We start from the raw sequence: 12,289 nt of genomic DNA, 5'->3' as shown, positions 1-12,289 counted from the left end.
GACTTTTTGATGACTGGACAACTCAGTCAGATCTTAAATTCACATTTAGTACTGTTGATCACATTCACGCAGGTGACATCTGGTTGTATTGTTCCTTTAAGGATTTTGTGTGGCAAAAATAACATTGTTTTTAGATTTGACCCTTCTTTCTGTTTCAGACGCTGATCTGCTTTCATTTATTTTCACTGCAGCAACGGCTAGGCACGAGCACTGGACAGAAAAGTGGAAAAAAATCAGTCAGAAGACCCTTAAGAAAGCACAATGAATTATAGAAAAAAAGTCAGAAAAGTCTGTCTCCTTGTTGGCTTGAAACACTTACAGATATCTACAGAGAAAACAAATGAATTTTTGTAAAGGTCTTGTACAGTAGATTTTGAGGTAATCAGAGCAACAACAACAAAAAAAGACTTAGACAGTCTGTGAATCCCAAGGCATGCCAACAAAATTGATAAAGTAACATTAAGTCAATGTTTCTGTCTGACAGCAGCCAGCAGGTACCAAGTTGTATCTGAGTATTTCTTATGCAGCTGGAAGACTTTCTACCACAGCCTGACATCTGATAATTACATCTGCAACAAGATGATTTATCATTTTACAGGACAGGAGACAGGAGGTGTGCAGCAGGAGATTTAAGTAATGTCCTCTCTATATCATCCACAGTCCTGACAGAAGCTGTGAAGGGGCTCCAAAGTCAAAGGAATGTTTTTCAGACTGCTCATTTAAACCATCAAAAGAATACCTAAAAGTTACACATATGGTTAATTATTCCTAATACCAAACCAGTTGTTAGGTATTTGTTAAGTATCTCAGCTTAGACCTCAATCTAAGTGTGTAATTTCAGGTAGCACGCTTTTACATCCTGCTGTGCATGAGTTCACATGAGGTAAGTCACAAGCATCTCAGCTCTCCAGCTGGTGTCAGCTGATCAAGCTTCTCACCCAGTTCTCTCGGTGAACTGTTCCCTCTTCTGGCGAGAAGTGGAACTGCAGGATTGGAACGAGATGTCGGTGGAATGAGTTGTCAAACTCAGAGTTTGCCAAGTACCACTTGGATTACACTTTGAGGACCACGGATTTAGACAAGCCAGGATTTACAGATTGTATAACTCACAAATTAAACATCATTTCTTTACACTGAACAGTCATGACACTGAATTTGACAATATATTTAAATGGGAAACAAATATTTAGGAACACATTAGAGCAATGAACCCTCCTTCAAAAGACAATGTTTTTAAATTCTTCAAAACACAGTTTGAGAGTTTCAAATGGTCTGTGGTTTTTGAAAAACCAAAAGAAAATACATTTTGAGCTTGTTGCTTCTTTTTTTTGCCATTAAATGTGATTTTGATTCATGCAAGTGTAAAAACTTCATTTCAAAGATTAGTCAGGCTGTTTCTTCAAAAGCCCATTTTTCATTCTGTAATAGTTATGATAAAATTGTAAAAGTCAAGGAGTTTTTTTTTTTTCTTTTCATTTCAAACCACAATGAGGAACTTGCCTAGGGCACTGTTTATGCAAGATCTACCACTGTTTGCAAAATAATTTAGTCAATAAAGGCATGGTGGGCTTTTTAATAATGATAACAACACACCAAAATCTGCAAAGCTGACACGTTTATGTGTGTTGACCTAATAAAAGGTCCGGTTGCTATTTCACTAAACATGACCATATCACTGATGAGAGGGTAATCGTGCAAAATAAGGATTCATTAAATGAACAAATATAGTTTAATATCTATTTTTGTTTTTTTGTGGATGAAGCTGTGACAAGAGTATTTGGGCTTATAGTGGGACATCTGGTTGCTCACGTTTCAATCTTATTTAAACAAAGCAAAGAAGCAAACACCATCATTTTTGTCAAATGGATGTAACATCTTGGCACGCAGAGACTGACAGCCAGAGTGAGAACATAATCACTGTTCAGTCCCACCCTACGGAGCATCTGGTATTAGAAAACCTACTTTGCCACATTTTTAATGACGCTGAAGCTCAGCACTGCTGTCTTGTCAGTTGGTTATTGTTCTCTCATCATGCTGCTGGAAGCCAAATGGCTCCCCAGATTTCTGGGTTTTCTAAAATAAATCTGTGGAAGCAGTTTTATTTAGCTTCAAATGAGCGAACATTATACTGATCCACGAGGAAAGGGGAAACAAAATAAAAGCTTGATTATGTGTGCTACACAACATAAAATTTAGCTGGTAAAACTTAATACCTAATAGGTTTTGTCTCGTTGGTTGAAGTAAATTCAGTGAGGTACTTCTTGTAGTTCTCTGACATCTTCTTGAGGTCCCACCCATCACTTTGCAACTATGAGGTGCTTGCTGGGGGTCTTGCATGTTCAGTTTGTTTAAATTCACCCCACATTATCTCAGATCAAAGTATGTCCTTTGTTTGCACCCACAAGTTTCCATTTCTTAATTCTAAGCCAATCACTGGTGCTTAGAATTATCTCAGAACATTTAGTTATATGTTCTGAGATAATGTTATGTTTCAGGGTCCAGTTGTGCTTCAAATTTAAAATGTCTTATGTGATCATCCATCCATCCATCCATCTTCTTACACCCTTGTCCCTCAGTGGGGTCGGTAGGGTTGCTGGTGCCAATCTCCAGCTAACGTTCCGGGCGAGAGGCAGGGTCACCCTGGACAGGTCGCCAGTCTGTTGCAGTGTTGGTGATCAAATATTTCAAATTTAGACCCGCTTGTCCAAAGAGAACTATTCAAGAAGTCCAGGGGTTTCAAGTACAAGAGATACACAAAAAAGTTATTTATAACCTTTTGTATGCAAAAATATTAGCTTTATCAGTAATGTACTGATGGTTGAAATGTGTGCAGGCCCACAGCAACTCCAAAGGAAGTCAGGGTGACCAAGTGCTAAATCTTAATGCTGAATTTCCACCTCAGCATGTTATTCAGCTCTGCGGCAACATGGCAACAAGCCATTCTCAGAGCGTTGCATGCCCTAAAAGTTACAGTACAGTCACTTTAGAGAACTGGGCTTGGGTACCCCTATAAAACATTCTGGTAGATATGTTTCTACGCTTAAGAAAAGCTAACATAATCGTTTATTAGTCCCAAAAGTGTGAAAATGAAGCTTCATAGTAGAAGGTGGGTAGTACAAAATACAAGTAAGAGAAATAAAAAAAAAAACATAGTAAAAAACAGAATAATGAAGAAACACCATACAAGCTAACTAGAAATATAAATGAAAAAATATAAATCTATATACGTGTGCAATCATAAATATAAATGTATAAATGAACATTGCCCGTTTTGGCGTCACCCAGAGGCTGCGCTGCGAAACTGCATCAGACATGATGAACAGTCGGTTCATCATGTCTGAATTTATTCGCATTTTTACAAATTTAATGAGCCTGTAAAAGTTGGTGCAGAAAATGCGTTTAGCAAAATTGGCTTTTTAGTAAAAAAAAAAAAAAAAAAAAAAAAAGAAATCTCAAAACCAATAATTTGATCTAATTTAATGTAATTATGATAAAATAAAAGTTAGGTAAAAGCCTGCAATTAAACAAGAGTAGAGATTCAAATAAAACAAATGTATTTCAAAAGTTGGGCCTAGGTCATTTCTTCAAAAAGTTTATATGAATGGGTTCTCTCCAGGTACTCCTGCTTCCTCCCACAGTTCAAAAAGATAATTATTAGTTAACTTGGTCGAACTAAAATTGCCCTTATGAGTGTACATGTGTGCATGGCTGTTTGTCTCTGTGTTGCCCTTTAATAGACTGATAAATGGGTTAAGACTATGGGTGGATGGGTGTACTCAATGACCATACGGAAGATCTCATTTAAACCTATATAATCTTTTTGTGACTAAGCTAACTCCACCTTTGAAAAATACACGTCAAAGTATAAAAGAAAAACTAATTTCAAGCATTTTTAAATCGGCACACACGTGTTTTCAACTGCTTTGTCTTGCTAATACCCTTCACTCAAGTTTGCTGCATGGGGAATTGTGTGTGATCTAAACATATGTGACCTATGTGCTGCCAACAACAACATAATCAATGTCAGAGGAAGGAGGGATGTGCCTCAATGTCAGTTTTTATGCACATCTGCACAGAAACCAGGGGTGGGAGGAGTGCAGCTACCTGCAGCTGTGGGGTTTAAGTAAGATTAACGTGAACAATCCTACCTATTCTCGCTTCTTTTCATGTAATCAATGAGAGACACCAGTAAATATTGCAGCAGTGGATCAAAATGCCAGCTCATGGTGTTAAGGGATCCTGATCATGGTGTATACGCCATGTTGCATGTGGTTTTTTTTCTTTTTTTTTTTACACATCTTTTCATTTACAGTTGTGCTAGGGCCTCTAGCTCAGTTTCAAAATTAATAGCTTGTTTGAAATTAACATTTTAAAAGCATACAATTCCCATCCAAAAACAAAGCAGTAATTGCTCAAGTTTGACTGTGAATACGATGAAGATTTATGTGCCGATTTGCTCGGCTGCAGAGAAGGACATAATAAATGTTGTCAGAGAGAGAATAGCTTGGAGCCCTAACAGACCCCAGGATCTAAAATTGCTCTCTTGCTTGCTACAATATGCCACAGCGAGCATGTGAATTTGTGACAAAAAAAATTATATCAAAGAAACGTGTAGACATAATTTCAACTGTACACTTGATGGTAGTGAATTGTGCAGTAGCTGTGTATAGCGACAGTGAATGGAAGCCGTTAGAAATCTGACTTTTCTAACCATAATCAGATCGTGTTTGGATCCATTTCAGTAATGTTGTTCCAAGAAAATCATATTTGCTCCATTATTCTTGAATGGACGTTTTCTGACAGGATCCAGTTGTCAGCTTTTGTATGCTTTGAATTAGTAGTCAAAAGCACTATTTAAAACAAAAAAAAGAACAATGTCTATTAGGTGATTATCAGTTTTTCCTCAGTCGGATATAAAAGATTTATGAAGATTTTTTGGCCCATTAGACCACTAACATTACATTTCGCATCTTGTGAAAAAAAATGGTCCAAGCAGAACCTTTCTCATCCTGTACATGGAAAATATGCCAAGTCTGCAGAATGTAAATGTTCTTTCCATTTAGGTCGGGTGGTTGTTCTGCCAGAGATTAAACTTATTACATCCATTTAATTATGATTGTGTTTTTAACACATTTATGCTTCTTGGAGTTACTTTGTCAAAACAGTTGCCTAAATTCTTATTTTAATTTGTTTAATGACATTAATTAGTACTTTAATTCTTAATCATTTAAAAATAATTCTAGCCTCAGTCTAAAAAACATCCAACAATGACAACTGAAGTTAAGCAAAGCATTTTATTGCAAGTATTAGTCAAAGATACACTTCAAACTGAAGCAAAGCAACACTAAAAAGGCCAACAAACTATATGAGGGTTACAAAAGAAAGACATTTAAAACTTAAAGGAATAGAGCTGTTGGTACAACAGAGCCTTTGCAAAAATACTGAGACATGAATCGACCGTTTTTTTTTTTTGTGACTGCTCAACATGTACGTCCGTTTGCTGGTGCCTCACTCAGAAGTATCAGAGCCCAGGATCTCTAATTTGCTACAGTGAAGACAAAAATAAGGATATTCAAGCAATCAGAGTATACAATGTTTTTTTTTTTTTTTTTTCCAAATCCTTGGCCACTGTTATTCATCTTTCATCAAACCATCAAGTGTGTAAAAGGTAAACGGCATCAGGAGCCTAATCTCATCTGCAATATTTGGTTTGAAATCTGCTGGAATGCAAAATGCAAAACAAAAAAAAGAAAGAAAAGAAAAAGGTGAAATGTGGGCTGAGGGAGTAAACATTCTGGTAAACATTTATTATACTAAAAATAATTTGGTTTAAAGGACTAAAAGGGCCTATTTGCTTTGGAATATGTTCGACAAAACTTGAAAAGGTCCATGTCTCGGATCCTCCTGCAGGCTCAGGAGTAACCAATAATAAAAAAAATCAGTTCATCACAACACAATTCATCCTTGGTTTATAGTACAGGCACAGGTCTCTGTAATCCAGTAGGCTGAGGGAACCTCATGGTTCTCATAAGGCCAAGGTCAAACTGTATCTGAAAATACTGTTCTTTGGATTTGCCATCAGTGATGAGACAATAATTGGTTGTAAAAAAAGAAAAAAAATCAAATTAAATGATTACATTATTATCCTGAAGCAGACAGTGCTGCTCATCAGGTGGAAACAAATGCCAAGAAGGGTTTCCAAATGCCGTTTGACCCAGACTTGGTTTCTATTCTGCCAAAAGCATTATGTAAAAAGCTTACACTTCAGAGTTCTCCAAAGAAAAAAAAAAAAAAAAGCATGTTAGTGGTTTCTGTGTGAAGTGAGCAGAGATGAGGACACCAGTTCGGAAGTCATGACAGATCAAGTACGCAGGCTAGATTACTTGGTAGGCAGCCCAGGAAAAGGCTTTGCAAGGTCAACTCTGCAAGAATGCATTTAAGGCTCAGGCATGTCTTCTCTTGTGGAATGAGACCTGTTCCTGCTGTAAAATATTCTGGCACCAGAAAGGAGACCATTTTAAGAGAACAGAAGCTAAGCCTACTTAAAAGAAAAAAATAAAAATAAAAAAATTCAACATGACCCCAAAAATATTGCCTTTCAGATAACTTTCCTTCCAACCTCCCACTCCACTCGTCCCATACATGGCTAACGTACCAATTAGCAGCTTGGGATGAAAATAAAAGTCAGCTTTTTGACACTCTGGTCAGTGTGGTTGAGAAATGGTTCCCTTCGTCAGAGATTAGCTATATGTGGGGGAGGGGGAAATCGCCCTCGCAGGTGGTAAAAACAAAAAAAAAAAAAGTCAAAGCGGAAGATAATGAATAACTAGAAGAGTGAGCCCGACGCACGGCTGTAACAAGGCAAATCTTTCCTTAACCTCGTACCCCCTGACAAATTGTTGTGCTTGCTTGTCTAAGAGAATAAGGCATCGACATTTAAGGGGAGGGGCTTAAAGAAAAAAAAAAGGGCATCTTCCTCTTAGCTCCGCCCCCCCACCACACTGCGAAAACGATGCGGAGACTCCAGCCGCTCTCAATAAATACACCATAAAATATTCCGCATATATACTTCATATATGTATATATTTATATATATATATATATATTGAAAGAACAACACATTTAAATAGGACAACAAAAGTCGGCTCAAGAACAATCTTTTTTTTAATCGAATGAGTGTTAAGACAAAACAGAATATTTTGTTTTTAATATTTTTTTTACAGTTATAATTATTCTGACTAAAACAGTTACTGTATAAGAATATCGCAATCAGGCATTACTCAAGCATTATATGTCGTAATAAAAGCCATTTGCAGTTTTCTTTCATGTAGTATAACATATGCAGCATACCAAGGTAAATGAGGTGCAGTGTTTTGAGATTTCTTGTAATAAAAAGATTCGCCCCCCCCCCCCTGTCCCCTCCCACCCCTTCGGAAAGAGACATCCCTCGGTTCTTAGTTGTTGCCATAGTGGCTTGAGACGAGGAGGACTGCGCTGGGCACACATTCCCTCTATCAGAGACGACACTCACAGGCAGGGTGTTGCATCGTAATGAAAAAAAAATGCCACAGGTTGTTGCTGCTGCTACTAGGGCTGGGCATCAAGTGTAAAATCTCAATACTGACACAGAACCTGCTTTTCTCACGGTTGGCTAAAAGGACACTTGACTATTTTTTCCCTGCTTATTCAAGCATATTGCGATCGTATTCGTCTTGCTTTCTTCAGTTGGAGAGAAACCATTTGAGAACATGATGTTTGTCAGTGCAAAATTAGTAAAATACCTTTGCTTCAACATTTTAGGCCCCAACAAACTGTTAATTGATGCCCAGCTGTGGCTATAGCGATGCATCGAGTGGCAGTTTCTGAGAGGAAACGGACACAAGAGAGAAGGCAGACTCAACCGAGCCAAACGAAGCCACGAGAAAACGAGGCACACTTTAAATAACCGAGCGACGGGTTGGATCTTCTCCAAGCCGGAAGGAAAACTGGAGGAATGGGGACTGAAACCTCTTGGCCATATGTCTGAGTGAGAGTGGCAGTCTCTAAAGTGCTGTGCTAAGTTCATCGCTCGTGATCAGCATCAAAGAAACGATCCCCGTCGCCACCCATGCTCGATCCACGCAAACCGACCCTGAACCACATCCCACTGTCCCAACGAACCTCTGGTCCAAGACACCGAACATCCTACAAAGATCTACTTGGCATTATATTTTCCTTTTCTACAAACTCACTGTCTCGGTACATTGACTTCCTGTTTGGATTGCCAACAAACACTTAGAGAGTAGTAAAGTGGCCACCACTGAGGAGACTTTATAAGTTCAGTTTTACATTTTCACATAACAGCACCATCGAGAGGAAAGGCACTTTCAGTGGACTTCTTCTCACTCCTTTGCTACCTCCCTGAAACAAGCATAGCGAACCAGGTGGACCTATCAATCACTACAAAACGGTTAAATGTAGCTACTTCTACGATACAAAAAATGGAAAACCTTATCTTCTACAGAGAAATCCAAGAGAATTAGGTGTTTAATTCTTTATTCTGCGCACCAAACTATTTCAAATCAAATAACATAAAAAAAAGTTAAAAAAAAAAAAAGAGTAAAAAGGAAATGGTTTCARAAAAAAAAAAAAAAAAAAGAATACAATTGAGCGTTTACATCGGCAGGCCTGAAATGTTCTGGTTATATTTGCAAGGAGCAGCTGATGGCATTAAAAACATAAGAGAGGCAAACACATCCGCCATGTAAACATGTGTTCAACTGCCCTCAACATGCGTTTCAGCCTATGGAGATACAATCCTCCTTCTTCTGCCATGCACTCATTTGTTCAACTTCCAACATAACATACCGCATAAAGCTTTCACTGATCATTTACAAGTCCTTCCAAAAACACGCACACTTGAAATCTCCGGAAAGCCCACTAAATTGCCCTTCGGTTTCAACCTTTCATTTCCCGAGTGGGGGGATTGTACGGCCACTGAATGTAGTCCTCTGGCATAAAAGAGAACCTTTATTTAGGTGTAAAAAATGAGATTACAGGCTTTGTCACACTGATTTTCCGGTAGGCCGACGCTCTGGTCATGGAAGGGGCTTGAGGCCAGTTTCTGGAACAGGGGTTGCAGTGCGACGCAAATCCTTAGAGGATTTAACTCAAAGGAACTGAGAACTACGGCTCAATTGTCAAGTTACTTCCTTGATCATGTGGATTTGAAATGGATCACAAAAACTGCTCTACCCCGTCTTTACAAGGAGCAGTCAACACATTCAAAGGTATCAACAGCAAACTACTGACTCTTCTGTCCTGAAATAAAATCTGCTCAGAGCATGCGAACATCATTTCATTTACTTTTCCAGCTGTGAGAGAAAAAAAAAATAGAGGAGCATTAAGCATCTTGCAAGCTTTTTTTCTTTTCTTTTATCCAAACATCAAAGAAAGCGGTGGCTGAAGTCCACATTCCTACCGATAACAGTCCAAACACGTCACTAGGTCCAACAACCCCACCGCTGGTCATACAGGTACTAAACGTCTACACACTGACACAGGAACGAGTCAACAGTCAGCTGCAATAATTCAACTTTGTTATATCTTTTTAACCTTTACTTATGATACATTAATTACTAAGATTAATAATTAGACTACATCTTTTTTGTTAGCAAAAATAAGTGGTGTGCATTACAGAACTTAAAATGTACAAATATATTTCATAATCTGGCTTTTTAGAAAGGTACTAGTGAAATAATGAAGGCTCGAAACACACTGGCCTCCAGACTGCAAGGCTGCGACAGCGGAGGCAGGACTCTACATTATACCTCACTGTTCAAAGGAACGTCTGCCGTTGTACCGTTCACAAGATCTCAAACCCCAAAAATCTAACCTTAAATTATTTGTAAATCTACTCTTTGCATCAACCATAGCAAAAGCACCTTATCCTGTCCTTCCATTCTGAGGTTTTTTTTTTTCTCACCCTAACCTGCTTATTTAGAGTCTCATGCACAGAGGCTCAGATTCAAACTCTTAGAGTAGCACCGTGCCCGTGTTACATTTAGAAACACATGCTTCTTTTAGTGCAGATAACTTTTTAAAAACATGTTCCTGAACAAGCTTCAGGTCTTCAATGGAGAGGAGGAGTAACGTGGGGGACCGCACTGTAAACACTTCCAAGGAAAATCACAATCATCAACCCAAGCCCAGAAGCGTACGGTGGGGTTTTTTTCACTGCTGAAATGCCTCTGAGGCAGCAACAGAGGGAGCCACAGACTACACATTTAAAATGGGATGACAACACTAATGCTGCCATATTGGAGACGTTGTTTGCACCAATAAGGCACATCTGATGTGTGAAAAAGTCTTCGGTGACCAAATAGCTGCAAATCCCCCGCATAACTCCTCTGCTCCGTTTTGAGGCCACTTCCTATTCAGGGTCAGTTAGATGGGCAGGAATTACACCTGGCTGACGTCTTCCAAAAAAAAAAAAAAAGTTTCCTGAAAGTCTCTTGTTTCATCACAAGTTTAACTCCATGCCCATAAATCCAGTCCATTATTTTAAAAGCCCACTGCAGCAGCTGGATTCATGTCTTTTGAATACTAAGGAAAGCTAACAGCTAACGAAAGAAACAAAAAAAAGGGAATAAATATTTTGATCTATAGTCGTTTTAAATGAGATGTATAGACAAGTCAGATGGCTGTGGACAAAAATGACAGGCATCAGGTGAAAGTTTCCGCTTGTGACCTCTTCAACTGATTGAAATGAGATTCTTACAGTTTTTTTTTTAATTAAACGCTTCTGCCAGGCACTTAAATACTTCTTCTATATGGCCTTTACGCTCCACTTTGCTGCCATTTGTTGAGAATCTTTGAAAGAAGAAAAAATCTCAAACACAATCACGATTGGGAGTTTTAAAACCAATTATACTTGGTGCATAAGTTCCTTCAGTTCAAGTTGAAACAATAATCACCGTAACTGTGGTTGCACCATTTTTTTACCCAACAGCAACAGGTGACTCAAATAAAAATAATAATAATTACTGCCTCTTTAATTCAGAGGAGCAACAAAATAAATGAGTTAAAAGTGGGCAAACTTTTCATTGAAATATTAAATTCATGAGTCATTTAAATCCCCTAAAATCCTCTTCCCTTCGTTTAGCTGATTATTGCACTAGAGGAAACCATTGTCACAATCAAATTATCCACCATCTTGAACAGAGAAAATGCAAGATAAAGCACTGAGGAAAACGAATGCACGATGATTGCTAAGAAGGCGAACAACACTTACATAATTCATTAAAAAGGACAAACCAATAGTTTTCCGCTGTATGCAGATGAAATGACTGGATTAAAAACAGTGTTATACTTAAAAGATACATGGCTGCAATTCAGCATTTCTTCCTTTAGATCAGCCAATACAAACTGCCCCAGTTCAAACTTGACAACTGACCGTTACAATAAATCATAAATCAAGACTTCTCGTTGTGACTTTTATAGAGGGCATTTATACCTCGTCGCCAACAGATGGCAGTGTGCTCAAAAAACATTTGTCTTCATTAAAGTAACACACTGGGGAAAAGTGAAAAAAAAGGGGGGGAAAGTGGCAATGTGACGGACCTGTGGTCCATAAAGGTACACTCCGAATAATCATCCCTCTCGTTTCAAAGCTCGGGGAGTATCGACAAACTACAGTAAAATTGAAAGAATGTAAAAGTGCTGCTGCTCAAACTGACTTGAGGTACTAGAGATGGTGCAGGATGAGACCAGTAGGAAGGTCTGTGCCGAAGGAGGGGAGAAGAAAAGAAACAAAAACACCCACAAGGTCACAAACAAGGAAAGAAAAGATAGGAGGGGCCTGAAAAGGGTGGGAATAAACTAGTTGGCTGGTTTAATATTGCATAATAGTTTCTGTCTTGTTTGTCTTTAAAGCAGCGTTTGAATCCTTAGTCCAGTGTAGGGGTACCTCCTCCCCTCCCTCCTCCCTCTTCTGCACAGTGTCAGGTCCGCATTGACTCGGCATGTTGGGGGCGGGGGGGCTGGGCATGCACCTATGAGGACTCCTCGACTGACAAACCAGGCGTGCGTGGTTGTTTTTGTGTTTGTGTGATAAAGGTGATCATGGTTTGGGGAGGGATGTTTGCTCAGGCGAAGTACATGGTCCTCAGGGTGTCGTGATGAATCTGAACAGCTTTGGCCAGCGCCTGGGGGTCGCGACCGTTACTCTGACCCGATACATGGCTGCCTTCGGCACTGAGGAGAAAAGAACAAACTAACTGTGTTTGTCTGCAAACGTATGTCTGAATAT

At 38.9% G+C, this 12,289-nt stretch overlaps 1 protein-coding gene across 2 annotated transcripts in view; it reads right to left on the bottom strand.

Moving 5' to 3' along the window:
- Window positions 1–5,275: 5,275 nt before the first annotated feature.
- ago3a (argonaute RISC catalytic component 3a) overlaps window positions 5,276–12,289 on the bottom strand; it is a 39,234-nt gene continuing 32,220 nt past the window's right edge. For both annotated transcript variants that reach the window (XM_008431070.2, XM_008431071.2), the window contains exon 19: window positions 5,276–12,234. In XM_008431070.2, the coding sequence (XP_008429292.1) occupies window positions 12,126–12,234 (109 nt within the window). In that variant the 3' untranslated portion in view covers window positions 5,276–12,125. The remainder of the gene's footprint in view (window positions 12,235–12,289) is intronic.

This window comes from Poecilia reticulata, linkage group LG16 (assembly GCF_000633615.1).
Source record: "Poecilia reticulata strain Guanapo linkage group LG16, Guppy_female_1.0+MT, whole genome shotgun sequence".
Classification (NCBI taxonomy): domain Eukaryota; kingdom Metazoa; phylum Chordata; class Actinopteri; order Cyprinodontiformes; family Poeciliidae; genus Poecilia; species Poecilia reticulata.
This window is presented reverse-complemented; position numbering and strand designations above follow the sequence as displayed.